General features: G+C 47.6%; 11 protein-coding genes across 11 annotated transcripts; 4 read left to right on the top strand and 7 right to left on the bottom strand.

The window, feature by feature from the left end:
• Window positions 1-180: 180 nt before the first annotated feature.
• Window positions 181-2613, bottom strand: SSK1 (mitogen-activated protein kinase kinase kinase). The gene has a single exon (XM_019126842.1). It carries the CDS (start codon window positions 2420-2422, stop codon window positions 659-661), a length of 1764 nt encoding a protein of 587 aa, XP_018987103.1. The 5' UTR covers window positions 2423-2613; the 3' UTR covers window positions 181-658.
• A 1182-nt stretch (window positions 2614-3795) lies between these two features.
• On the top strand, window positions 3796-5206 carry BABINDRAFT_6425 (uncharacterized protein; the record flags this gene model as incomplete). Its single annotated transcript, XM_019132427.1, has 2 exons — window positions 3796-3945; window positions 4292-5206. 2 exons carry the CDS (start codon window positions 3796-3798, stop codon window positions 5204-5206), a joined length of 1065 nt encoding a protein of 354 aa, XP_018987102.1.
• A 394-nt stretch (window positions 5207-5600) lies between these two features.
• BABINDRAFT_20016 (uncharacterized protein) lies at window positions 5601-6033 on the bottom strand (the record flags this gene model as incomplete). The annotated part of the gene is made up of 2 exons (XM_019131232.1): window positions 5601-5705; window positions 5821-6033. Coding segments are annotated over 2 exons (318 nt in total), but the record flags the coding sequence as incomplete, so codon positions are not given.
• Window positions 6034-7202: 1169 nt separating this feature from the next.
• BABINDRAFT_32396 (phosphatase PAP2 family protein) lies at window positions 7203-8087 on the top strand (the record flags this gene model as incomplete). The annotated part of the gene is made up of 1 exon (XM_019131587.1): window positions 7203-8087. One exon carries the CDS (start codon window positions 7203-7205, stop codon window positions 8085-8087), a length of 885 nt encoding a protein of 294 aa, XP_018987100.1.
• Window positions 8088-8939: 852 nt separating this feature from the next.
• Window positions 8940-11029, top strand: BABINDRAFT_160011 (uncharacterized protein). The gene has a single exon (XM_019128007.1). It carries the CDS (start codon window positions 9404-9406, stop codon window positions 10835-10837), a length of 1434 nt encoding a protein of 477 aa, XP_018987099.1. The 5' UTR covers window positions 8940-9403; the 3' UTR covers window positions 10838-11029.
• Window positions 11030-11427: 398 nt separating this feature from the next.
• On the top strand, window positions 11428-13699 carry BABINDRAFT_160010 (catalase). Its single transcript, XM_019128006.1, has one exon. It carries the CDS (start codon window positions 11885-11887, stop codon window positions 13547-13549), a length of 1665 nt encoding a protein of 554 aa, XP_018987098.1. The 5' UTR covers window positions 11428-11884; the 3' UTR covers window positions 13550-13699.
• Window positions 13700-15174: 1475 nt separating this feature from the next.
• Window positions 15175-15765, bottom strand: BABINDRAFT_33381 (uncharacterized protein; the record flags this gene model as incomplete). The annotated part of the gene is made up of 1 exon (XM_019131632.1): window positions 15175-15765. A coding segment is annotated over one exon (591 nt), but the record flags the coding sequence as incomplete, so codon positions are not given.
• Window positions 15766-19973: 4208 nt separating this feature from the next.
• On the bottom strand, window positions 19974-20927 carry RPS18 (40S ribosomal protein uS13). The gene has a single exon (XM_019128005.1). It carries the CDS (start codon window positions 20491-20493, stop codon window positions 20074-20076), a length of 420 nt encoding a protein of 139 aa, XP_018987096.1. The 5' UTR covers window positions 20494-20927; the 3' UTR covers window positions 19974-20073.
• Window positions 20928-21454: 527 nt separating this feature from the next.
• Window positions 21455-21733, bottom strand: BABINDRAFT_111152 (uncharacterized protein). The gene has a single exon (XM_019126841.1). It carries the CDS (start codon window positions 21694-21696, stop codon window positions 21535-21537), a length of 162 nt encoding a protein of 53 aa, XP_018987095.1. The 5' UTR covers window positions 21697-21733; the 3' UTR covers window positions 21455-21534.
• Window positions 21734-21803: 70 nt separating this feature from the next.
• YML6 (mitochondrial 54S ribosomal protein uL4m) lies at window positions 21804-22943 on the bottom strand. Its single transcript, XM_019128004.1, has one exon. It carries the CDS (start codon window positions 22917-22919, stop codon window positions 22134-22136), a length of 786 nt encoding a protein of 261 aa, XP_018987094.1. The 5' UTR covers window positions 22920-22943; the 3' UTR covers window positions 21804-22133.
• A 597-nt stretch (window positions 22944-23540) lies between these two features.
• On the bottom strand, window positions 23541-25540 carry YOX1 (Yox1p). Its single transcript, XM_019128003.1, has one exon. The coding sequence runs from the start codon at window positions 25388-25390 to the stop codon at window positions 23642-23644; it is 1749 nt and encodes a 582-aa protein (XP_018987093.1). The 5' UTR covers window positions 25391-25540; the 3' UTR covers window positions 23541-23641.
• Between the last annotated feature and the right edge of the window lie 1252 nt (window positions 25541-26792).

Raw genomic sequence — 26792 nt, 5'->3', positions numbered from 1 at the left:
AGAGCGGCGAACCTCCCTACACAATCGTCTCATGTTTACTAGGAATATCTATTAAAATGAGAGAATAACGCACAGCGTAAATAAACATGAAGTCAAACTAGACAGGTATTCATTAAATACACCTGTGTTACCAAAACCAGGATAAAAAATTAAAACACTCCGAAGGACATAAAAGCATTGCAACAGGTAAAGATAGTAGCCAGTACCGTATGGGGTGAATCGCATGGCTAACAAATTGAAAGTAGAACAAACAGAAGAAGTCTGGGCTGAAAAAAAGGACAGACGAGTGGTGTATTAGATAACGATGAACCTGAAAAGTGATCGATATATCTGCCAAACCCCCTTCAGGGAGAAAAAAAAAGTGGGATATCTAGAAAGTACTCCAAGAGCAGAAGAAGCGAGTGAAGTTTATCTCACAAGCCCCCCAAAACAGTAGACAACAGAGACTTCTCACATAACAAGCCATAGAGGGATATGGGATACGGCAACAGAAACAGGAGAATTCCAAGGGGATGGGCTCTATCTCACAAAATCCCAGAGGCGGCCTTTCTCAAGCTCCCCAACAGATTTCCACCGGATACCAAGCAGACCCCTTGTACTTTCACCTGAAATAACGGAAAAACTCAGAGCTTTACAATCAAAACGCATGGGTGGGTCGTTATCTGCTCCGAACCTTTGAGCTATGCGGTAATGGGAGTGGCGGCTGGGTCTCCTCGTCTCTGCTGGAAAACTTCCAGGAGTCAAAGTCAATCAAAGCCTGCATGCACCCCCACTCGATGATCTTGTTTTGTAGCCACTCGTGCTTGACTGGCTTGGTAAGGAAATCGTTGCAGCCCGCAGCCAACGCATCCGTCTTGTCTCGATCCATAGTGCTCGCGGTCAAGGCGACGATAATCACGGGTGAGCGGAACTGCTCGATTGGTAAGAAATCCTCCATGTTTACAGGAAACGTAGCCTCGTTGCCATCGTTTTCCGCAAAAACCCCAATCTTGTTGATGCGCTCGAGGCGCCGGATCTCGATGGTGGCACCGATTCCGGAAATAACCGGCAACTGAATGTCCATGAGCACCAAGTGGAATCCACCCTCGCGCCAGCGGTCAATTGCCTCCTGTCCGTTGTTGGCAAGCGCGTAGCTGATGTTTCGCTGTCGCATGAACATCGACAAGATGCGGATATTAACCTTGTTGTCCTCCACGATGAGCACGCGGATCCGCGGAAGCACCTTGTCTGTTGTGGACGGCTTTTTGCCCTTGTTCGCGGACTTCTTTTTCGTAAGCTCATTCGAGCTGTTCCGGAACCGCGAGATGTCTATGGATGCTGGTAGCCCGACATCCAAGGCCGGTAGTGGGCCAGAGCCCGGGAGCAGGTTGGAGTCTGAGAGTAGGTTCGGTAGCGAGTTACGCTGGATGTCTTCCAAGCCTCCGAGAAACTTTGCTGGAAGATCCAAGGGAGACTTTTCGCTGGGCGTCACGATTTCGGCAAGCGGCTGTAGACTCAGCTTTTCCGGCCGTTTCTTGCCCTCAGTCGGGCTCGTGGACGCCCCGCTGAGCGTAAAGTTGCGCGGCAATAACAACACCGGTGTGCTACCTTTGCTAGGAGTCGATTCCGACGACAATGCACGCGTATGCGCATTTGCGCCCCGTATGCTCTGGTTTGGGAGGGTCAGGTGACGCGTAAGCGTTTGGCTCGGAGCCACAGATGCGGAGCGCGGTGACGAAAGCAGCGCGCGGTGGATCGGCGGCGGGTTCAGTGCCGCCACGGGACTCAACGACTGCTGCATCTGCTGAATTGTCAGGTTCGGGTAGACCGGGTTAGGCGAAACTAAGCCGTGTTCCAGGCACGGCGAAGGCCCCGGAAAGCTTGCCTGCCGGGGTGTGATCTGGTTGGGAAAGCCCAGGGTCTGAAAGCTCTGGCTCTGAAAACCTTGTAAGTTCTGGGAGGCTTGACTTCCCGAAGCATTGCCCACCACGAGACTTTGCGGATACTCGATGAGAAACGCATCTGACATGCCCATTCCGTTCGGAAAGTAGTGATCGAGGAGTTTGCCCACCACCTGGTCCGGCTCAAGCACCGCTGTCAGGCCCGGGGGTTCCAGAGAGCTGAAGACAGGCTTTTTTAGTGCGCTTGGGGCCGGTGAGAGCGGCGAGGTTGTGGCTTCGCGTTTGATATGGGCGGCTAAAACAGCCTGAGATGGCTGCCCTGGCCGTCTGTATGTAGGTCCGGTATTAAGCATGCTAGTGGAAGTGGTCCATTGCGGGTAAACCAAGCGTATCACCAAGTCGGCCGGGTCGCACTGCTGGGCAATGGACGTTGGGTACTTTTCCATCACGCGCGACTTGAGGTCGTCTACGATGTCCGCAGATGCGACTCGGATGCAGGTGGGATGTCCGTTGTGTTTCTTAACCCACACGCGCCGTTCCATGCTGATGTAATGTGTGTATCTGGAGTTGTAGGAATGACGGAAAGGTTGAGTTTAACAACTTCTCCCTAAATGCTTTTACCCTGAGCAGCGTGCACACACGACCAAAGCCATGCAGGACAACATGTGCAGGTATGGCTTTCTAACAAGTTATACGCTACGGCAGTACTCTTTCATAGATGTATCGTTTTGACGATTTGTATTATTATTATTACTGATATTACGGTTTCTAGTGGCAGATTTGATGGATAGTGACAGGTAAAATAGCTGAGGTCCCAGGCTAGCGTGGTGGGCTGAGGTTGCGCCGATACGGCGGAAAGTTAGGCCGCTTTTTTCCGCAGTTATTGTTCTGCATAAACGGTGAGCCTTTTTCACGATGGGCTTAGAACCAGGCTGCAATGTTTAGTGATATATCCCAACTGTCTCTCCGTAGCATCGTAATAGCTGTACTTTCGAGGCCAGTTTACTATTAGCATATGTTTTCTTGGACATGAGGGCTTGTGGAAGTTAGCTGGTTAAAGTTTAGAACAAAACCAGATCGTAGTTAAGGCCTTATTTTCAGGAGGGCAGGAAGTACCGGAATATAGTCGTTTCCAACCTACTTATAGTAAAGGTGCCATTTAACTAGACGGAAGTCGGAGTCCATTGTCCCCTTACTTCTGATAAGCGGACACCCTGGTATCGTATCCGCCTCAGTATATAAGGCCACCGACTGCCCTTCTCTTGTAGATATCTTACATAAAATGTATTCTCTTTTAGCTAGCTAACAGTATCCACTATTACCTACTAGATATACCACACTACTCTTGGGCTAAGGAAATTTTCGTGTTGTAAACTTTACCAAACCTATAAGGACTGGTTTTTCGCAAGTTTTCAATTTCTTATCCCAAAAACTAGGTCACACCATTCTTTTAAAAGGGTAATTGAATTCGAGCATATCTGCTGTTGGTCGTAATTTAAACCTACTGAAGTTACTACGAATAGAATCATGGGCTCTACAGGCTATTTATTGTATCACGTGACAGAACAGCTATTTCACGTTACTGCTGGTTAATGGCCAGGATTCCGCGGAAATAAACATTAATTGTGATGGGCGCCAAATATCCAATTCAGGCGATACCCCCGGGTTAAGCTGTTCAAACTTTAACATAAATTTAACGAATAGCTGCCCAGTGACCTTCGCGTAGCTTGTTAATTTCATCGCCACAACGGTTTCTGGTTTCCTTCGAGTTTTCTCCTCGGCGCTACTGCATCCACTAGAAGCACAATTACGCAATGTTAGAAAACTGCAGGAGAGAAGAAAAAATATATTACATGCGGAGGTATGCTAAGACGATCTCTGGAATGAACCCACGCTATTCAGTCCCACATACTCCATGACCCTCAATTACATCTTTGAAAATGGCATGCGAAAGGTTTTACCCCACCACGTGTCTCGCGAGATCAATGTCAAAGGCCGCTGGCTTGGCAAAACAGTGGTTAGCATCCTCGACAGCGAATTAGCCCCCAATACCCAAGCCTACACCGTACGTATCGATAGCAAGTGTGGAGTTTTTGGATCGGCCCTCTGGTTGTGGAAATCTTGGTAGGCTCATACTCCTTGGCCCTATGAATAAAAGGGAAGGGGAGAGGATAGTACAGTGTTCGGGCAATCTTCCACGAGCTGTGCTTGCATATATAAGCTCTGGTTTATATACCTACAGGCTCCAACTCAGGGAGAGTGGTTACCTGAGATCGCAGCCTTTCGTAGTGTCTCGGGAGTACTCGTTAATACATAGATAATCGATGATGGGATATTTCTTGTCTCTCACTCAACCATGGCGAGGCCGACTCTCTTCCCCGGTTTCCCCGACGGGCACTAACCTCCTCTAGCGCTCCCTCATCGATAAGGGAAAGATCAGCCTCATCCGGGGAAATGTCAAGTCCCGGAAGCAACCAGTGCAAAGCGTCGTTTACACCGACTTCGAATCCCTTTCCACCATTCCCATTGCCCAGGGGGACATGTTCACGAACATCTGCCATCTCCATGAACCTCCTATTCCTCTCTCGCCGTCAGAAACGCTTTCGCTCGATGTTGTATTTGAGGATGAGGATCTTTTAATCATCAACAAACCGTCGGGAGTGCCTGTGCATCCTACGGGTGGATATTTCTACAACACCGTGACGGAAATTGTCAAACAACAGCTCGAATTACACAACGTGTTTCCCGTACACCGCCTCGACAAGCTCACCTCTGGGGTACTCATTCTCGGAAAGACCTCAGCACGGGCTACAGCCTTTTCAAAGCTTATCCAAGAACACTCGGTGGATAAAACGTATTTTGCACGGGTCAGGGGGGAGTTCCTAGACTCCGAGGACTTTTTCGTCCACCAAAGTGCGATCTTTACCACCAACAACAAGTACGGCTTCGACCGGGCGGCCCAGGAAGCGGAGACCCATTTTAAACGCGTGACTTACAATGCAAAGCTCGACCAATCAGTGGTGATGTGTAAGCCTATTACCGGTCGCATGCATCAGATCCGCATCCATTTGAAGGAATTGGGGCATCCGATCGTGAACGACCCAATTTACGGTGACGAGACGGTGGAAAACTACGGGGACAGGAGCAAGAGTATGCAGAGCGGTAAGGAGTGCGAGGAGTGCGGTACAAAGTTGTACCTAGACGGGGACAGGGATGATATGTGTCTCTGGTTGCACTCGTGGAGGTATGTGCTCGTGGAGAAAAAGGCAGGGGAAAAGGAGCTGTGGGTTTTTGAAACCAAAGTGCCGGAATGGGCAAATATCTAAACCCCCTAAGGATGTTGGATTATCCATGTATGAGCTTCAACGGGGAGTTGCCCCCTTGGGCAGCAACAAAAGGGATAAACTTCCTCCTCAGCATTGCATCCAATCGCAAGAGATGGACAGCCGGCACTAAGTTATTGGCTACGCAATACCCAAAGTAGCCGTTTACGGTATAAGTACATCCATGTGTTTTATCCCTAGCTATATACATTGTAGTAGTGCCATAAAGGACATATCCATGTTACGCTGTCAGGTACAGGGAAAACTTTGGGGGTCGACAGAGGTGGGTGCGGGGAATATATACAAATCGCATTATCTGGCCCTTGCTTCTGGTTTAATGTTTTGCCAAGCGAGAGAAATTACCTTTACCATAATACCCTAGCAGAATTGGCTAATCCTTGTTCAAAGCCTCCACGATCTTATCCTCAAACAAGTAGTGCATGAACTTGACTGGCTTTGTCTGGTCTTTCTTGTTGATGTGAACGACAGGAATATCAAAGCACTAGGCGATTAGTATTCATCAGCGGGAAGTCCTGAAAAGGCAGCAGCTTGTACCAAAGCGTTGAGGTACGCTCTGAAGCGTAACTAGGCCATTACTGGCGGCATCCTATACATACGTAAGCATCCCACCATTCCTTGTTTTCCGGTTTGGTGATATCCACCTGGACGTACTCTACGTCTTGCTGGTTCTGAACGTTACCGTTTGCGAACACATCTTCCAAAACCTTTTTGGCGTTGTCGCACAACCCGCAGCCGTCCTTGGTGTACAAGGTCAAGTTCTGCTTCCAGGCCGCAGAAGACGTGACGAAGGTTCTGGTGAGTGTAGTGCAAGGTAATCTGGTGAGTCTAAGCATATTGTGGGCGATAAATAGTTACTGGCGGTATAAACTGGATTGTACAGCTCAGGTTTTTCACAGCGCAACGCCGAAATTTGGTGCAGCTGTGATTATTGCGCGGGCTTGATGCAACTCTACGATTATCGTAAGGTTATCCACCACGCACCTAGAAACGGCATTGCAGGCTCGGACAAAGTATATCTTGGGGGTCATTGAATTTAGCTATTTTCGTAGTTAAGAGCACAATGTACAACTGCTTTCAAATGAACATGTAACTGAGAGACATGGCTATAGTTGTACTTCTACGCTACATTTGCAATCATACCAAGATATTATCGATTTTACTCGCATATAATTTAAGTGGGATTGGTATTTGTAAGGATATTGGTATCATCAATAGGTGACAAATGCGCCACCATCTAACGGAAGCCTGTAACCCTATCTGCTTAAAAACCGATTGATAATCAATGCGATGAAAATAAATAGCTTGAAATCTGACGCTTAATGCGCTCTATCTATAATCCACCTTAGTCCTCTAAATGTGACTAATGTTGGCTGGTATGCTAGCCCAAACATTACTTCCTCTATGTTCTTGAATCTCCACCCTAGCCAGGGGCTGGGTCTGCGCCGTCCTGTCACAGTGCCTTAGGTCAGCGGCTCATCTAGATTTACGACAAAGACGTAGATCACAATCAATTTGGAGGGTTCACCTATCACCAGTTCTTGGTATAAACTCGCCGGGAGGTCTACTCTAAAACTCTCGTCACTGTACATGAGGAATATCCACTCGATCATTGGATCCATCACATCACTTCGTCGTCAGGAACAATCACACTACATATAAAACCCCTTCAAGCAATCTCATCATGTCCGCTTTGCCCTCCCCGCCGTGGCAGTTGGAAGCCTCCAGCTACGAAATGGTTGCCCTAGAGGAGCTGGCCCTGGAAGGCATCAAGAATGCCCTCGCTCAACCAGACAATGTGACCAAGTCGATTCCGTCTCATAACCCACACGGTGCGGGAAGCGCCCTCCAGCCTGCCGCTTTGGGCGTGCAGCCCCCTGCCGGTCCCAACCTGCATTCACTGCCCGCCAATTACCATATAAGTACGCCCTTCAATCCCCAGCCATATGCCCCTGAAGCAAACACTTGCAATATTCCTGGAATGAGCACTACCAAGGCACCTACTCCCAACAGAGTTACCTTTGGCTTGGAGCGGATTCCACTCATCCAGTTCTGCCACCTGTGGAAGGTGGGCGACCTCCTTCTCACCGCGTTCCTCTCCCTCGTATACTTCTTCCACAAGGACAACGCACCGTTTGAACGCCAGTTCTACCTTGGCGACATGACCATCTCCCATCCGTTTGCCGAAACCGAGCGCGTATCCAATACGATGCTCTTTGTGTACTCTATGGTGCTCCCCGTCTGCGTCATCACCGTGGTGTCGTTGCTCGTTACGCCAAAGCCTCACAAAGTGAAGGTGACCTATTTGTCATTGGTTGCGTTATTAGTTTCGTTTTTTGTGTGTACGTTGGTCACTGGAATTCTCAAGAACGTCATTGGCCGCCACAGACCGGACTTTTTGGCCAGATGCATACCGAAGGAGGGAACCCCGTTGCTCGCGATGGTATACGCTAAGGACGTCTGTACCACCAAAAATATTTCCCGGTTACAGGAAGGCTTCCGCACCACCCCTTCCGGCCACTCCAGCTACTCCTGGGCTGGCTTGGGCTTCTTGTCGTTGTGGTTGTACGGCCAAATGGCGCTGTCACAACCGGGAGCGGGCTCCTGGCGCGCGATTCTCGCGTGGGTCCCGAGCTTCGGGGCGGCTTTGATCGCTATTTCCCGTACCGAAGACTACAGACACCACTTTGTGGATGTAATTTTAGGCAGCATCCTCGGTATGAGCATTGCTTGGTGGTCCTATAGACGTTGTTTCCCAGAGGTGACGCGTTTGGACTCCCATATCCCGTACATTGTGGCCCAGGAGCTCTCCCTGAGCGCTGAGGAACAGGGATATACTCAGGAGTTGTTTGAAGAGAATATTTAGTGTTTCTCAAAGATAACTTAGGACATAATAAAATTTAGCAAGTAACCCAGTATCATTGTGTGCAAGCTAAGGTCCACGGAGATGGATTTCATACGGGGGGGGGTTTAAAATCAAGTTTAAACGATCTGACTTGTAGCTGTGATAAGATGTGAATTTAAGTATTGGATTGGTCTGCGGGACATGACAATAGTCGAATATGCGGTGAAATATGAGAGTAGGTGCAAACACGTATACGTAGCTAAATTAAATTTGAATACCCAGAGCTGATGGGTATAACATTAATCAAAGGTTAGAGGAAGGGACGATACAGCGCATATGGTGACCATATTTGTTTACTCCTATATGTGCTTTTCTAGCCCCCGAGATTTTTGCAAGGTCTTACAGAGCTAGAATAGGGAATTTATTTATAAAAACTGGCATGCTATAACGCAATTATAACAGGAATGCTTTCCTCAACCACCGGTATTGGATGGGGTCTTGATTCCAGTTACGTCAATTAGCTATAAAAAAAAACATTAATAATGGTGGGCAATAATCATATTTCAGGTTTAGTTACATGACGTGACATGAAATACGCTAATAATTAATATAATTTATCCCATATTGTTGTCATTTTGATAAGAGGAAACGGAACATAATCAACACTTCCGACTTTCAGCCGCCGAGGCCAACATTTATCGTCACCTGTGCCTCTTTAGCAACTGCGCCTTCCCGCGCGGCTGACATTGTGCCCCCATTCCGTTGTGGGTCGTGCAGGGCTAAAGCACATGGCCGCCTCATTTTTTCCATGTGATCTGACCCAGCACCGGGATTTCCTGTTTCGAGAACGCTAGCCTCGCGGCGACTCATCCCCAGGATCGCAACTGTCACGAGAGCAGCCAAGACCAACCGGCGGTTTTCAGCAAACACCTCCATCTAATCATTCTTAGCAACAAATCACCACTCCTTGCGTATATATACCAATTTTTTATCTTCGGTACCAACAGAAATAACCGAGACGCCGCAACAGAATCCAGACTTTGAGATAAGGACAGGCAATCCGGCGTTCCATAAGTTGAAATAGAGGCCATAAAGGACTGTCTACATACTCCGATCCTTGCGAAGAAATAACCCCTTCTTGGAGCATTAAAGAGATCCAAGCTTACATTCACTTGCTTGCACATAGGTTGAACACACCAAAGTTCCACCCCTCGCGGAAGCTACACAGAGTTACAGACATCACACCCATCATTACGAAGCATCACCACGATATATCCGAACTCGGCTCTCAAGCACCAAACATAAATCCCTAGAACATAACTTTGAAAAGTATTGCCATGTCCTCAGTGTACTGCCTCATATCCAGTGGCGACCTTCACCTCTTACCTGCGTCCGCAACGGAGCACGCGCAGCTCACTGCGCGCGACGCACTCCCGTTTTATGCACCAGCTGCGCTCGGCGACCCGTCACAGCGGGCTGCGCTGGAGCCGCCACTCTCGAGCGCGTCTGAGTCTACGATCAACCACATTCTTGACGAGTATTCCGCGCGATCCGTGTACCTCCCGCTGGCGCTGGTGGCGCTCACTGCCGATGCCGAGAGTGCCCAGTCGCAGCAGCAAATCCGCGACATGATCGTGGAGGTGTTCCCCGAGTGGGACGCATCCCAAATCTCCGTCGCCAGACTCACAGGCGGAATCACCAACATGTTGTTGCAATGTACGTACCAGCAGGGCACCCCCGCCGAAAAGACGGTGCTTGTGAGAACGTATGGTAAGGGCACGGACGTGATCATCGACCGCGACCGCGAGTTCATCTCGCACCTTGTTTTGAACTCGCTTGGGCTCGCACCACCTGTGCACGCCCGCTTTGCCAACGGTTTGGTGTACGGTTTCTTGCCCGGCCGCTCATTGAGCCCTGAGGAGTTGGCCTACCCGTCGATCTACCCGTATATTGCCCAGACTTTAGGCCATTGGCACCGCAAGATTCACGGTAAGCACATCGAGCAGGGCATCCGCAAGTTGAAGGAGTACAACCACATGCAGGCGATGGCCGGCTCGTTGCAACGTCACGCACTCACGAACGCAGCGCCCAAGAAGCCGTTGTGCCTGAGCCTCTGGCAGCTCATCGAACAGTGGATCGAAATCATCCCCCAAATCCCCCAGGTAGTGGAGTCCTTTGAGGAAAACCGTGATCTTGCGCAGGACCAAGCCCACGGCATCGATGTACAGCGCATCTTGCAGCAGGAGTTGGCCTGGCTCTTGGACAAGGTCGGCAGCGAGTCCTTCTCGCGCACTGTGCTGTCGCACTGCGACTTGTTGAGCGGAAACGTGATCATGTTGCCCGAGGGAACGGTCTCCGCCACGGAGGAGGCGTCCATCTCGACCATCGACCAGAACCCCGTCCGTTTTATTGACTATGAGTACATGCTCCCGTCTCCGCGCGGTTTCGACATTGCCAATCACTTTGCCGAATGGCAGGGTTTTGACTGCGACAAGTCCAAGATCCCGCAGCCATCGCCGCAGAACCCCGTCATGCGCAAATGGGCCGAAGCATATTTATCCACCAGCCCCAACGTCACCCCGGCCAACTTGGAGCGCAAGGTCGACCGCTTGATTGAGGAGATTCACGGTTTCTACGGCATGCCTGGCTTCTACTGGGGGATCTGGGCCGCTATCCAGTCCGAAATCTCCATTATTGACTTCGACTACGCTGGGTACTCCAAGTTGCGCTTGAACGAGTACTGGGAGTGGAAGCGTGGGTACCAGGACTAGGTCCGAGGGAGGGCTGTGTCTAGACTTGTACTTTAACCTGATATTAGTAGTTTGATGTAGGTTTGCGAGGGAATTTAGATTGGAGCTTAGACGGTCATGCTCGTGTAGGCTACAAGTAGTTTCTGGTTATAAATGATACAGGCCTAGTTGGACAAGCCATAGGATTTAAGGCTCAATCTAGAACAATGTTAGCGAGTCACTATTTGTCAGATCGGCAGAGGTCCAGACTATATAACGAGCGTGTCGCTTGTGAAAATTGATATGGGTTTTCTGCTGAGTAAACATGTGCCCTCTCACGCCTAGAACTCCCTGGATGATGCATCACCGGTTAAGTGTGTCTTTTTGGATCGTCAAAAATACGCATTAGTCCACATATACCGCAAAACAAGAACTTTTTTTGGGGGTCGATCGACCGGCACGCTTAGAATTATAATTATGGCATATTGTCACATGTGCGGTAACCGGAACAGCCGGTTAAATTTAGGTCTGGGGTACTGTGGTCATAGAAGAATAGGCTAATCCCACGATTATAAATCAGCCTTCCAGGTCATCGACAGCTAATGTCCACGAGACCATACGTACACTTGCAGGTCGACATTTATGTAACCCTGAAGCCTCCAGACCATGCCTTGACAAGAAATGCCCGTTGAGGACTGCGTAATTCCTGTTGCATTACTAATACCCGAGGTCTCGGGTCTCTCCGATCTTGAAGCAATCCAAATTTATGCATGACAGTCGCCAGTAACCTACATGCATGCACCAGGGTGGATCAGAGCTTAACTTAACCCCGATGTTGGCCATGTAGCAAGCATCCAATGGCGAGTCCCTCGTTGCTAAGCACGTCATAAGACATATTAGCTCGTACCGTCGGGACGGATGCTTTTATACCGCAAAGGTTTTTGGGTAATATCCTAAACTCAGATCTAGGAGCGGTCCAGGCTTGCTCCGGACTCGTCTGCAGCGATAGTGTACTATAAATATAACGATAAACCCCAAGCTGGGTATGTCTATCCAGTCCCTACCACGCATTTACCATTATTCATCACAATGACTGGTTTAAAGGCTGCTAGTAAAGACTCCACTATCTACGCCACCTCCAACGGTGTGCCGTATGTCCACCACCCATACGGGGCCCAAACTTCCCGTCCCGGTGGCCCATTGTTGTTGCAAGACTTCCACTTGTTAGACTCCCTCTCTCATTTCGACAGAGAGAGAATTCCTGAAAGAGTTGTCCACGCCAAGGGCGGCGGTGCGCATGGCTACTTCGAGCTCACTGACTCCTTGGAAGACATCACCATCGCAAGACCCTTCACCGTTGCAAACTACAAGTGTCCAATTTCCATAAGATTCTCCACTGTTGGTGGTGAAAGAGGTACCCCAGATACCTTGAGAGACCCAAGAGGGTTCTCGATCAAGTTCCGTACCGATATCGGCAACATGGACTGGGTCTTCAACAACACCCCGGTCTTCTTCTTGAGAGACCCAAACAAGTTCCCGCACTTCATCCACACCCAGAAGAGGGACCCCGCATCCAACTTGGGTCAGAACTCTGGTGATTCCACCCACACCTGGGATTACTATTTGCAAAACCCTGAAACCTTGCACCAAGTCACCTACATGTTTGGTGACCGTGGTACCCCTGCTGGTTGGGGTGAGATGAATGGTTACTCCGGTCACACTTTCAAGTTCACCAACGCAGAGGGGAAGTTGACGTATGTCCAGATCCACGTGCTTGCAGATTCCGGTTTCCAGACCTTATCTGGTGACCAGGCTAATGAGTTGGCAGGCTCCTCTCCGGATTACAACACCTCCAAGTTGTACCACCAGATTGAAAAGGGTGAGTTCCCTTCCTGGACTTTGGCCGTTCAAACCATGACTCCAGAACAGGCGGAGAACTTCAGATACTCCGTCAATGATTTAACAAAGATTTGGCCCCACAAGGACTTTCCTTTGCGTAAGTTCGGTAAGATTGTATTAAACCAAAACCCAAAGAACTACCATGCCGAAATTGAGCAGATTGCGTTCTCGCCGTCGCACTTGGTTCCGGGGATTGACCCTTCCAACGATCCTGTCTTGCAGTCCCGATTGTTCTCATACCCTGACACTCACCGTCACAGATTGGGGGCAAACTACCAGCAGTTGCCTGTCAACAGAGCCAGAACGTTTGAGACCGACTCCGAGGCTGCTTTCCAAGCCGGCAACTTCCAAAGGGACGGTCCTGCTACCGTTATCAGTCAGGATGATAAGGCCAATTTCTTGTCTCTTGAGAAGCCAATCAACTCCGCCGATACTGATGCTTCCGGGGCGTTGAAGTTTGGCAAGGATACCAGATATATCGGTCTTGTAGCCATCTCGGCAGAACAGCGCGAACTTGCTGCTCAACAAGCAGCCCAAGAGAGGGAACACGACTTGAAGATTTGGGAAAACTCCTCGTACTTCTATCTCAGCGGCCTTTCCGAGTTGGACCTTGAACAGCCACGAGACTTGTACGAGCGGGTATACAACGACGAGGACAAGAAAGATTTTATCAAGGCGGTTGTTCTGCATGCTAGTAATGTGCACAACCCAGACTTGAAGGAAACGATTCCGCAGTACTTTGGCTTATTGAATAGGGATTTGGGAGCTGCTGTTGCAAAGGGGTTGGGTGTCAAGTACACCCACCTCAGCTTGGACGAATACGCCCAGAAGCTTGGTCTTGCCAGCAATTCTTAGTCAGTGATCGTTGTTTAGAGGGTAATTTTCTCCTTTGTAGGTGTATTTCACTGCATGGTTTGGAAAATTTCATCCTTCGGTGGGTGGTAATCTGCTGATGTGCTAAGGCTTTTTTTTTATTAACGTTTATTTATGTGAATATTGATCGATTATTATCTGTTGTCGTGCTGTTTTGCGTACGTGTAGATATAATGTTTGGGCTGGAAAATCCGAGATCGTGGTAGAGTTATATTGTGCGCTATGTTGTGATATTTCTGATAAGCCTCGCTGGGTATGAAAGGACACCTTTAATATTCAACAAGTACAGAGTATGGGCCATAGCTATAGACTGAACTGCCATTTGTGAATGACTAAGAAGTAGGGTTTGTACCACGACATGCACAAAAGAGGTAACCCTTTAACGCAACTATTTGACTTGTGCCACCCTAACCTATCAAAGTATATAAGGGATAACGTATACGCGAGTATCACAAGCTCTATTGCTTACACCATAAGCCAACAATTTTTAATGATAGATATTGGGTACATCGTCACCAATTTTCGTATATAGCGGGTCGGTAGTCTATAATATATCAAGCAGCTATTGTATCATTATCACTTTCAATAGTGCACACACGTAGATGTCATAAATTTGAACCTGAAACACAGTTAATCGTCTAAGCTAAAAAGGAGTGGAAGTGAATTGATACTATCAAACAAATTAATAAGGGTAAAAGAAGCTAAATAATCTAGTGTCGGACTCTATGAAAGCAAAAGAGGGGCGGGGTCTAACCCTGCGCCCACAAAAAGTACGGTCGTACACAGCTCTACTTCTTGTCAACATTCAAACCAAGGGATGGAATATTCCTTGGGTTGAGATATTGGGGGGAAACTTCCCGATCATCAATGACCATATTGACATCCCTATCGACATACCCAGCACTGCCACGTTCAGGTGGAGAAGGAAACGCCCTTGGAGTATCGTTAGATGGGGGGAATCCGGGCCAGAAGCTGTCAGGGGCTGAAACCACCCTCTGGCCGCTGTTGTGGAATTGATCCTGTTGGTATTGTTGTATCATCCCGTATCTACTTAAATCGGCAAATTGCGCTGGCGGTTGTTGGTGAAATTGTTGCATGGATACTTGCGGTGGGAAATTTTGAGAAAGGGGGAGCTGACTCTGAAATGGCGGAAGGGATTGGTTTCCGTAATCTAAGATTTGCGCTTGCTGAGGAGGATCGAGATAGCCGGAATAAGCGTTAATCGGTCCTGATCGGTTTGCGTAGGCACCCACCTGAACACCCTGCGAATACTGGAAATTTTGGTGAGAGTTTTCACACAGCGGGAAAGGCGGATACCCTCTATCAGAGGGGCTGAACTGAATGCCAATATTTGGCGCCAGATAGCTCCACGGTTCATATTTTGCATTTTTCCGCGTCACGTCATTGGAGTTGTTGTTGGAACTAAGGATAGCAACGTTCTGGTTACTATTTGTTCTATTGAACACTCCCTTCTGTGTCATCTGGGTCGCCAAAGGGGCGTTCCAGCTCAGCTTGGAGCCTCGTCTGAAAGAGATGTCAGGTTCTTCCGAGGGAACGCTGATCTCAGTATCTCCATTCACCAAATCAACCAGTGTATCATATTCTGTGACTGCGCACATCCAAATCCGGGTCTTGTAAATTCTAAACAACTCTCTCACCAAGTCTCTAAAGTCAATGCGATGGATCGCCTGGTAATAGAACGTCAACTTGCGACGATCCCACTGGTACTCGGCATCAATAATCGACATGGACAAGTTATGTTGGTGAACTTTCAACTGGCAAATCCGCTTGGCCTTGATTTCATCTGCCTGTTTGCTTAATAGTTGAAGGATTTCCGGACGCTGCGCAAACCTGATAATTGGCTTGGGGTAGTGCAAGACTGGTGGAGCTGAAGGTTGTTGGTGGGCCTCAGGGGATACTCCCTCGTTTTCCACTGCCAACGCCGCTTGTTGTTCTTGATTCTGGCGCAATTTCAATACACGCGCCTCGTCGATTGTAACATTCAACCGAACAAGCTTTCCTAGGTCCTTCCCACGATCAGCTTCAACCACGACCAAGTCACCCAATTTCAACTCTGAACGCGTAGACTCCTCGACTCCCCCGTTGGTATTAGTGGCAATGAGGTTTTCTGACCCGTTGAACCCAGCAGGAACGTGAAAGACATCGACTCTGCCAGCCTTGAACCCAACCAAGATCATCTGAGAGGGTGCCAGAGTATTGTTACCTGCGGTTTTCGAAGGGGAGCTGCCGGATGAGGCGCTGGCGGGACTCGGAAACTTCGGTAAAGTCAAGTACAACTCGTGTTTGCTCATCTTCCTGGAAGAGGGGGAGGAGTCTTCGAGCAAGGTGGTTAAATCCATACTCTTGGCGTCACCGGTAATATGGACGCGGGAATATACATCACGCACGAAGTACGTGTAAGCTGCTGCCAATGAGGCTTGAGTGTTACTCTGCAGGGGCTGCTGCAGTTGGAAGTGAGGCTGGGGAAATTGGGTATCAGAATGGCGTCTAATATGGTCGTTTACAAGCGTTTGCGATACGCTCTCAGGGAAGGATCTTCTCGGGAATACTTGCAAGTTATGGCCGTTCTGGTCTCCCAGATTTTCGCTAAGGTTACGATAATTATAGTAGTTGTATTCGTCTGGAGATTCGTTGATGCTCCCCAACAGGGCCTGTGGGGTACCTGATCCCCAAATACTGTTTGAAGTACCAGAAACTGGGGGTGGGCCCAAACTCGAGACAGGACCATTGTTGGTCAACCAGGATGGAGATGGAGCCATTTGCTGTATGTTGTGTTGATTAGTGTGTGCTGAACCAATATATTCAGCGAGAAACGATGACCGTCTCAAAGAGGTATACGTCAGGTCCGGAGATGTGGCCGGACGAATTTCTCCACCTATATCAAACGAAACCCTTGAAAACTTTTTGTTGGGAGACCAGAGGGATTCGTCTAACTTGAATGGGTCCATATCATCGTCGCCAGTAGCGTTTGGTTTTTCTCTGGGGGCCGACGATACCGAGGAACGGTTTTCTTGCGCAATCGTTGGGGTCCCGTTGGCGCTTCTCTTTGTTGGTTCCGTTTCGGAAGGAGGCATGGGAGATTAGATGGGCTGGGAGGTTCAAAAGCTGTGTATCGGTTCTAGTGATTTATTGGCTGGGTGTGCTTCTTTTCTTTTCCGGTAACTGGTATGGTACGCGAATTTTCGGATTAGGAGGAATAAGGTAATAATAAAAAGGGGACTTAAAACAACGGAATTCTATGCTGGTCACTCTTTATCAAGTGGGAGTAGCCCAAGGATGTACTTAGGCGACGGAAAGCAACCAGTGGCGTTATTTAAAGACTGTGGCTTAGATTTGAAGTAGGTTGATGAGTTTGGCGTTGCGACTTAGGCGTAGAACAGAAGTTGTGATGTGATGGGTCAACACGGAGCCTCTGGAGAGTCGCGTACTTGTAAATGGTTCTCGTGGATCACGAAGTAGGGAATACCGCAGCAGGTGAACAAAAAGTGGGAGCCTGGCACTAATGTGTCGGGAGTTTTGGTAAGGGTAGCAACTGTTTCTTACTCTTGGGATGTTTCTAATGCAGAAAGATGGGAGGGTCTAGGTCTGGCTTCTAATAAGATGGTGTAAGAGGTGGGTTGGGGAATCTCGATTGTTGTTGCTTTTGTCTCTTCGATTTTGTCATGATTTAGAGTGTTTTAAAATATTTCTGTGCGGTGAAAGGGACATTATAGGCATGTACCCGGCTATCGAATGTTATCGGCTCAACTTCGTTGCACGCGTCAAGTCCTGAACTAAAGTAGGTGCATAAAGACAAAAGATGCAAGTATAAGCCTAAGGACGCACCTAAGAACTTGTATGGATCAGCCGCAACTGTGGAGTTACCGAAAGGAAAGGGTAAATTCAAAGATGCGATGAACACGCTTGTCCTACCCGAGTTGATTGGCTGAGAGATAGATACATAAGCCAGGCATCATCTCTACTCACATTCCCAAAGAATAAACCTGAGTACAGCTTCGAAATATTGCGATTTTTCCGAGGGTATTCATATCAGTGAGTTGGTTGTTTATGACTTAGAAACATCAAATAAGCATGACCACGATGTCACGTCCAAGGAAACTTTTTCCGAGTTAGAATAACGTCTGAGGTTACGTGAGCCTGGCCCTCCTAAGTCGATAAGGTTTACGCCAATTTATCTGCATGTCACTGCAGCAAAGGTAGTTTGACGCATGCGGCTCGGAGTCACGAGCGTAACATTCTGATAGAGTGTGTTTCCTTGTTACGCTCAAATTAAGCCAAGAGCTTATACCCAGGAATGTAGGAGGCAGCCCCGGAACGATAATACGGTGTTTCAGTTGTTGCTAGGAGTTTTTGGAAAACGACCCGCACCTGAGGACCTGGACCTGGAAAGCAATCAAGCAGTTCGAAACACAAATGGTTTGAGCGGCACCATGTCAAACGGGGCCAACTTTGTTATATGGTATCAGTTACTCCACTTACTATGCGAGTTTGTCTTAAAGTACCGGTAAACCGAGCCGTTTCCACATGTTTATCAACAGACTTAGCTCAAAGGCATGTGTAACTAGTACCCTAGAGACTAAAAAGGCGGGGTTTTCATAAGGGCTTCTTTGGTTTCTTCCTGAAACGCCAAAGTTGACCCCGTTTAATTCTAGATACATTTAAGCACCAGAATGAGCTATACTGGACTCTTTCCAGTCCTCGAATTATCAACCATCACAAATGAATCGAGGTATGAGTGTTTGTTGTGGGGGAAGTCTAAGCTGTTCCCGAATCGCAATAATTTTTCCCAATCTTAAACTCTGTTCGCCCTCGCGCCTTGAACATCGTAAAAATTCAATTTACATATCGTACGGAAATAGTGGAGTGGTCTTAACTCCGTGCGCATCACCATGGTCCAACCATGAGGCACGTGAAAACGGATTTGCAACCTCCCCCTCCCCCCTTGAAATATATCTAGGAAAGATTAGATGATTAGTTTAGATCCTACTCCCAGCTCTAGTCTACTGCGTTTCTATTATGTCCAAGTATGGATCGCTAGGTAAGAGTACACAATCTGGCAAAGGACTCAGTGTTTACCTGCATCATGCTGTCAATGCATTACTTTGGACTTTCCTAGACTAATCTCACTCAAGGACCAGGGTTTGTAGATACGTATAAATTATGAGAAAGTCGTATGTTACCATTCTACGCCAATTACAGAGACATTTTACGATGCTCCCGAAACGGTTAATCTAGAAACGCTCTTAATTTGAGTAGATTCATTTCCACCTCAGAAACTTTACTTTGTTTTCTTTTGATCTTGTGCATCATGATTAGCATTTTAATTTTTTTCTTCCTGAGAGTTATGGGAATATATATCCGTGTACAAGAATGTTGGTGAATATCTGTGACCGGAGCTGCGTTTTAAGACCTAGAAAGGTCGTAAGTTATCGCACGGTTTAGATGCTTCAACGGTGAGTTCCTGGCATTGGTTATTCGTGTACAAATGCTGCGTCGTCTGATTGATATTTCACTTCCTTAGTCTGTATACTCCTTGTTCCTGTTGGGTGCTTTGTTTAGATAGGGACTGTTTTCTCTGGGCGCTTATAATTGTAAGCAGACATATTTCCTACCTCTGATCCAAAGGTCTTAGCCCCTTGCTACGATTGAAAGCCGTATTCTCTGCGAAAAGGTATGACTAGAGGTTCGTTTAACTCCTTTAGGTAATACCGAATACCAACAAGAATAGTGAGTGCGTAGTTAATATCTACTACCTCAAACGTTACGCTAGATAAAATCTAATAGGTCAATGTCATTGGTACTTATGGGGAGCTATACCAATTTAATGAATGCAAGTGATACTCAGGTACCTAGCGCTGAAAGTCTGGGACGCATATTTTACCAGTATTTGACAAGTTGATGGTTTTGGGCTTCAGTTCGACCCAAACCCCAACCGTCAGATTCGGCTGCTTATCTTGCTTTCAGGATGCTCTCCGTATATACATTCACTTCCATCAGGTCACCCAAATGAAACTTGTTGTCCTGCTATGTTCCAGTTATCTAGTGTATTTGTGTTAGCAAAAGAAGTAGCGTCGGTATCATCGTTTAAAATTGAGCAAATATATAATCAGGTGTTTTGTAAGTTTGCAGCTCTCTCGTAGTACACAAACGGCACCAGATATTTGAGGTCTCAGTCAAACTTAGGGCAGATCTCAGTAGAAACTGTTTTTAGTACTTAATCATTGCCGTTCAGCTTAAGCCCGTACCGAAAGCTCTACGAGTACGTTCTCCCTTAACACGTGCCCATGTAGGAACTCAGAAGCTGATTATAGACTCCATCTGCTTACCCGCATTATTCATACATGACAAAGATAGGTTATGTATAGAAAATAGATTTATTTTAAAAGGGAAGTATAAAGTACATTCATGAGTAGTAAAAGAAAAGAGATGTCAGCATAAGCACAAGGTTCACAAGACTATCTTTCCAAGACACAAGAGCAGTACGTTTAACCTCTTCTTCTACCGGTGGTCTTGGTGTGTTGACCTCTAACACGCAAACCGAAGTAGTGTCTGATACCTCTGTGGGCTCTGATCTTCTTAAGTCTCTCCAAGTCATCTCTCATCTTAGATTCCAACTGGTTGGCCAAGGTGTGGGAGTCCTTACCGTCAACAACATCACGCTGTCTGTTCAAGAACCAGGCTGGGATCTTGTATTGGGTTGGGTTCTGCATGATGGTGACAATTCTTTCCAATTCTTCCTGGGTCAATTCACCAGCACGCTTCTTCAAGTCAACATCAGCCTTCTTACAGACCAAGTTGGAGTAACGACGACCAACACCACGGATGGTGGTCAAGGCGTACATAATCTTGATTCTACCATCAACGTTGGTGTTAAGCAAACTATAGTGTGTTAGTTTAATGTTCATAGAGTGGACCAAATCACAACGAAATTGAATGAGACATGAGGATACGAGGCAGGGCGAGGCTTTTGGGAAACAGGTACTGTTGAACTTTTCCCAGCTTTATCTCCTTCATACAGGGTTGATCAGACCTCCCGTGTCGTTCAGTTCAGTCATGGCATGTATGAAGATTTTTCACAATGTTTGGTAGCTCGCATCTTTTGGACTCCCTTTCGCTGACACGTTGTCTGTCTCTGTACTTTGTGGTAGGCTCTCTTCCGCTTCGATATGGTTGTCTCTCTTTTGGCTTGGACGGGTGACCTCGGTTTCAATCCCGTTTCTCATATCTCGTTGTTGGTGGTAAAATGATGGACACATACCGTAAAATGTGTTGGAAACTACCTTGTTCTTGGACAACTAAAGACATTTTTGCGGTGTTATTTATGTATTCAAGATTCAGAACTATAGTGTAGCTATGGAGAATTTTTTTAAAAAAGGCAAATTTGGCTATACTCTATTCGTCCCCCATTACCAGTCCTACACTATGGAACCGCTCCCGTTCCCACTCTCGGGGTTTCCTCCTCGCCGTGGTAGAGGCAGGCCAGCTTCTCGGTGAAAATTATTCGCAAGTCACGTGGTTTTCGTGCGGCACGCACGAAAAATGAAGGCGACAGGAAACACCTGAGACAAAACCTTCACCTAAAGATAGCACACAAAGCTGCGTCACACGTGATTATTCCTCTATATGAGAGCAAATATGCAGGATATTTTCTGACGATCGTCCATTTTGGAAAATTTTACATCAAATGGTGTGACTGTTAAATATATACCTGCAAAGCCCTGCTATTTCGCACGTGATAACTTCATTCTTCCCCCCGGTATACGTGAAGCTGATTATTGTACCATAATGAATTTGGAGGAAGCATTCACTGATTCGACACTTGAGATATCAGAATATTAAGCAACATGTATAGTATAAGCACTCAGAACGTTTAAGTCCTACTTTTTGTGCCTAAACAATACGATTTGGTTACAGTGGCTGGAAACAAGTGGGCAGATAGCCATTCCTTATACAAAAACCGGTCTCTTCAATCTATCTAATAAATAGCTAGTAAAACCTGCATGTAATGCATATTGACATCCGTGGGGAAAGATAATCGTCGCTATACTATCGTAGTATGGGTAATAATCCAGTACATGTATGTGTCTAACGCAAATGGATTCTGTCATGGTGGTTTATGAACCTGTATGTGCATCGTTGCCTCTTCCGCATTCCGAAATAATAGAATTCAGTGTTCGAACTCTTACCACCCTACAATTAGCTAAAAAAAATTAGAGACGTCAGATAGGTCAATCTATGTTGAACAGAATGAAAGGACAAGAAATGAAACACAGAAGGAGTACACTATTTACATGAAAGTTGGCTTCATTTTATTGTCTCATCCCTGTAAAGGGGTTGGGAAGGATGAGAGGATGCAGTAACGAGAGGTGAAGCGTGCAGAGTCAACTTGCGGGGACACGGTACTTAGGCTGGAAAGCTTGGTAAAATGCCTGATGGACTTGCCCCGAAAGCTCAGGGGATGTGAGTCCAAGGAATGTGTAGTCTCAAGCCTGTCAATGTTTGCTTTACCATGTGTGTGGAAAGGTGGTTAGTGGTTGCACCACACTCAGTTCAAGTCAGATGGACGGTGGAACTTGCAGCCCAAGAACTTCAAGGCAGACAACTCAATAAAGACACGGTTGGCTTTCAAGATGTCTCGGACCTCAACGGCGTCCTTGGTGACAATATCAATCTTCTGCTGGTACTTTTCAGTAGCGTCAGCCAAGTTATGTCTTGGGGAGTCGAGAACAAACAACAACTTCTTGTCTTCAAAGCCGTGTTCCTTTAAGAACATCTTGGCGGCCTGGGACTGACCGGTGACAAAGTCACAATGGTCCTCGATGACAAACAACTTACCTTCGCGGTACTGGTGGGACAAGGCAGACTTTAAGGCAGTGTGATACACTTGCAATGGCAAGTCGGAACTCATGTCATTAGGAGCGGTTCTGGCCATGGCAATGGCACCGGTGTGTCTAGTTGGGGAGTTGTTGTCACCCACACGAGCTCTACCAGTACCCTTCTGTGGTCTAACCTTCTTACGGGAGTAGCCCAATTCGCTTCTACCCGGTGGAGACGCGGAACCAACACGTGCAGCATCAGCTTCGTAAACAGCAGCGAGCCACAACAAGTCTCTTCTAAGCGGCTGGTTCAAGATGGTGGTGCTGACTGGGACAAAGGTGGTTGGCTCTAAGGATGGGAAGCTTCTGATAGACGCCAAGACGTATTTTGGAGGAATCTGGAAATTTGGGAATTGCAGGGTGGCCTTCTCGCAGGTGATGGTGGCCACGGAGGAGATAAAACGAGACGAGAGAAAGGTCTTGCCGGACAAGAAAGTTCTAGCGCTGGAGAGCATTGTGTGCTGGGTGTACAGGAAGTCGAGCACTTTTAATTGGCAGTTCAAGGTATGCAGGTGGTGAATGGTGAAGAGTTCTCCGTAGTATACCAGTTTCTATATATAGATAGATATATTAACACCTTGTAGTACCAAAATACAGACTAACTTGAAGATCCAAACCGTGATTTTTCACCTATCAGCCGTTGGAACGAAAAACTTAGCGATAATTTTCGATGGTCTGAATTATGAGCCCCGTGTGTGGTTAATGCACTACCATGTTGATATCTCGGTTGCGAGACGTCAACTGGGTATTACTTTCAAAGAAATATTGATGTTTATTCTACGTAGAGATTGTGTGAGTATAGTTTCAAGTTATATATTTCGGTATTTTGTTCGGCTATAAACCATACTTTTGTTCGAGAGTTACGAATAAGACGGTGGCCATTATCGATACGAACGGAGGCCTAATTGACTTCACCCAAAGCTAAAATTACATCAGTCATGATCATATGGTTGCTTTATATTTTATTGGTAAAAAGGAAGGATTGATCTGATTAAAAAAGGATCTGCCTCTCTATGAACCAGTAATGATCCTCATGATCGGCACCGTCACCGAATTTATACAATTCGGTTGGTGTTATTGGTTTCAGGCTCTACAAAAAATGGATACCAAACATATTAAAATAAATGTAAACTTGCAGTACGCGTGTATTCTAATAACCGATATAGACAGCCAGTATCTATTTCCAGTTACCAGTTCTCAATGACAACAAGTGTTCGATACACTCGATTTCCCCACCATTTCCATTGACAGCCTCCCCGGTTTTGGTCGCTGGTACGCTACGGTTCAAGACATTATGGTTAATAGCCAACGGCTTCTTAGCCTGGGTTGGCTCGTCATCATGGGACAAGATCAACAAGTCTTTCAAATTTCTTCTTTCTGGGTTCTCAGAAGCATCAGTCTCCCTCGAGGGCTTTTGTGGGGTAGAGGTGGACCAGTTATAGCCCTCCACTACGGCTGGGGCAACGACTTTCTGCCTCTTTGTATCATGTTTTCTCTTGGAGACAGACGCCTCGGCGTGAGACTCGAAGGTGTCGTCTGGGTTCATGGACACATCAGCCACATCGTCCTCGTTCGCGTCCCTCTTCTTAGTGCTGGTTTCGGTCTTCGCCTGCAGCTTCTTCGTCTTTCTTCTAACAGAAGCGTTTGGCGTCTTGGCGGTAACACTCTTCAACCGGAAGGTCATGGTGGAAGCACCGCTGGCCATAACCGTACTCGAGCGGCTGTGCATGGTTGACTGCTGTGGGGTTGACGCAATCGGCTCCGGCTGCTTCTTCGCTGGGGTCTTCATCATCTTCATGACAGGAAACACGTGGGCAGGGTTGGGAGCGGTGCTGACCAAGAGTTGCGCTGGGACCAGGCTGGGTTTGTAGGAAGGAGAATGGAACGGAGAACGCGCGGTGGGGCTTTCAAGTGGCGAGGTGGAGAACTGGGATCTAGCATCTTCACCGTTTACACTGGAAGTCTTGGTAGGGGTCCGCAACATTCCCGGACCATGGAAGTCGTACTGCTTCGCAGGAAGATTCTCAGCGATCGGCAATGGCATCATCTGGGGATGGGTGTTGCGTTCCATAACTGGCATCAAGTCCACATGGACGTCTTGCTTGGTCTCCATGTGCAACTTTCTCACGTTCTGTCTCCGGTTCTGAAACCAGATCTGGACCGCCTTTTCGGTCATATCCACCTTGGCAGCGATCTCCACTCTCTTGGAGCGGTTTGGGGTATGGCACTTAAGGAACTCGTCCTGCAAGATGCACAACTCCGCCGGGGAGGTTCTTCTTCTCTTGCGACGCGCTAACTGGGCGTTGTCAATGCTTGGCTCATGGAGCGGAAATGTCTCCTGGGAGTGCGAGATGAAGGCAAAAGACTTTGTGCGCAGATCCTGCTCCAGGGCCTTGCATCCCTTAGCGTTTTCCTTGTGGGAGGGCGTGCGAAAGACGGCAGTAGCGGCTTCGGGCATCTGTCTCGGAACCGATGGTGTTTGCGCGTACTGATACTCAACAGCTGGTTGGTGGAGCGACGGGATAGCGAGCGGGCCGTTAGGGGGCTGTGACTGAGGAGTAGGGAGGCCCAGGGTGCGTGGGTCGTAAGTGCTGCCATGCTTTGACACCATAGGCGTGGTTGGCAAAACCGCGTTACGGACGGGGGTAGGGAACGGCGCTGGAGCGGTATTGTGAAATGGGATATTGAAGGTTGAAATACTAGGCAACTGGGTGTGAGGGGCCGAGTTGCTTCTGGGGGCTGACGCGCTGGAAGACGCGGAGCTAGGGGCCGATAAGGAGGCTGATGCAGGGTATGTGTGTTTTTGGGTAGATGCAAGGATGTGTGACAATGGCGGAAGCGACGTTTTGGTTCCCGAAATGCTTGGAATGGAGAGCGATGGAATCGCCTGATGTGGAGCCTGTGGGGCAGAGGTGGAATCAGACATATTTGGAAAGGACAAGAGCATAATACGGAGAGAGGTGGGTAAGGGGAGATATGTTCAGGTTATCTAAGGGTGTAAAAAAGTGAGAATGGCGTATCAGAAGTACAGCGCCAGGGTATTCGAATGGTGCTATCAGTCTAAAGTTATTTAGGAGTGAAAGAACTGGCACAACCAAAACAGAAAGAGGAAAGAGTAGTCTATATATATGGGCGAAGAGTGTCATGGAATTGGACAAGCACCGGTAATTAGTGACCAAAAAGGTAAATAAGGCTGAGCTATGTACGCGTTTCTTGACGGTGTAAGTGTGCGCATGAGATGCACGGCAAGGTAAATGTAAACACAGGAGTATATTTGCACACTACACGCTCAGATCGATGTCTCAAAGGGGAGATTTTGCCGCTCGTTGGCAACGGGAGGGTTCCGTTGCTGTAGATCAGTAGTAAGAGATTTGGCGAGAACCAGGGTTATGCGTGTCATATTACCCAAGTGGAATCAAGGTGGTGCTATGCATTTAAGCGACTAGATCTGGAGTTTCATGCAAGGGAAATTGCCTATTAAAGATAACTAAGTGGGCGTGTCTCTGCGTGAAAGAAGTTCACTGTAGCTACCTAATTACATGCGTGACAAAGCGGGTATCATACAGACGTGAGAGGTGGACTTTTAAACATGTATATATCTCTGGGGTAACCTCGTTGCGTGCGTCCCCCTTCGGACGTGTATGCATGTACGTCCGCCGTATATCTCCTATTTGGTAAGAGCCAAGCTGAGCTGTGACACGTCGGTTGTGGTACACCCTTGTCCCGTCGCGCTTGGGGGAGCGGAATTTTCGCATTTTCGCCCAATGCAGACACTAATTGTATGTTTTTGTTTACCTTTCGACGCGCATCACTGTCGGCATTTCTGCCCGTGTTTACACTTGCTTCATTTCAAATTTTTGACCACGTCTCCCAAAACGCATAGTCTAATAAGCTGTTGGTCTTCCTAAAGGGGCCGGTTTTGAGATCCTCTCGCGTAGGCGTACAAGTTCTGTCGAGGCACATTCCAGCTCACGTTTTATATGGTGAAAACGCAAGTCTCTCCGTCATAGATCAATAACGTACAAACATCTAAAGGCGGCATTAATGACAATTCGTTTATCGGGCCGTCATCCGCGTAGCCCATATGTGTACACTTGTATATGCTACCATCTCAACAGCCTACTACACTTGAATCGGATCCACCCATTATGAGAGAGTCGTGGAGTCTATGGTCCGTAGCTACGGTATTCAGGAAACCTGACAACCAATCTTTGCGTTCCTTCCGCTCTCATAACGTTCGACGTGTGGGTTGATGTTTTTGGGGTGGCTTGTGGTTTTTCAAACGCCGCACTTCCGAAAACGGTACCGTTCAGCCAGGAAAGGATTAA

This window comes from Babjeviella inositovora, assembly GCF_001661335.1.
Source record: "Babjeviella inositovora NRRL Y-12698 unplaced genomic scaffold BABINscaffold_2, whole genome shotgun sequence".
NCBI classification, from domain to species: domain Eukaryota; kingdom Fungi; phylum Ascomycota; class Pichiomycetes; order Serinales; genus Babjeviella; species Babjeviella inositovora.
The sequence above is the reverse complement of the archived record's forward strand: the minus strand, read 5'-3'. Positions and strand labels throughout refer to the sequence as shown.

Excerpts from the sequence above, each read along its gene's own strand:
- BABINDRAFT_111152 (XM_019126841.1), bottom strand. The coding sequence starts at position 21,696 with ATGACAGAATCCATTTGCGTTAGACACATACATGTACTGGATTATTAC.
- BABINDRAFT_160011 (XM_019128007.1), top strand. The coding sequence starts at position 9,404 with ATGTCCTCAGTGTACTGCCTCATATCCAGTGGCGACCTTCACCTCTTA.
- RPS18 (XM_019128005.1), bottom strand. The coding sequence starts at position 20,493 with ATGAACATTAAACTAACACACTATAGTTTGCTTAACACCAACGTTGAT.
- SSK1 (XM_019126842.1), bottom strand. The coding sequence starts at position 2,422 with ATGGAACGGCGCGTGTGGGTTAAGAAACACAACGGACATCCCACCTGC.
- YML6 (XM_019128004.1), bottom strand. The coding sequence starts at position 22,919 with ATGCTCTCCAGCGCTAGAACTTTCTTGTCCGGCAAGACCTTTCTCTCG.
- YOX1 (XM_019128003.1), bottom strand. The coding sequence starts at position 25,390 with ATGTCTGATTCCACCTCTGCCCCACAGGCTCCACATCAGGCGATTCCA.
- BABINDRAFT_160010 (XM_019128006.1), top strand. The coding sequence starts at position 11,885 with ATGACTGGTTTAAAGGCTGCTAGTAAAGACTCCACTATCTACGCCACC.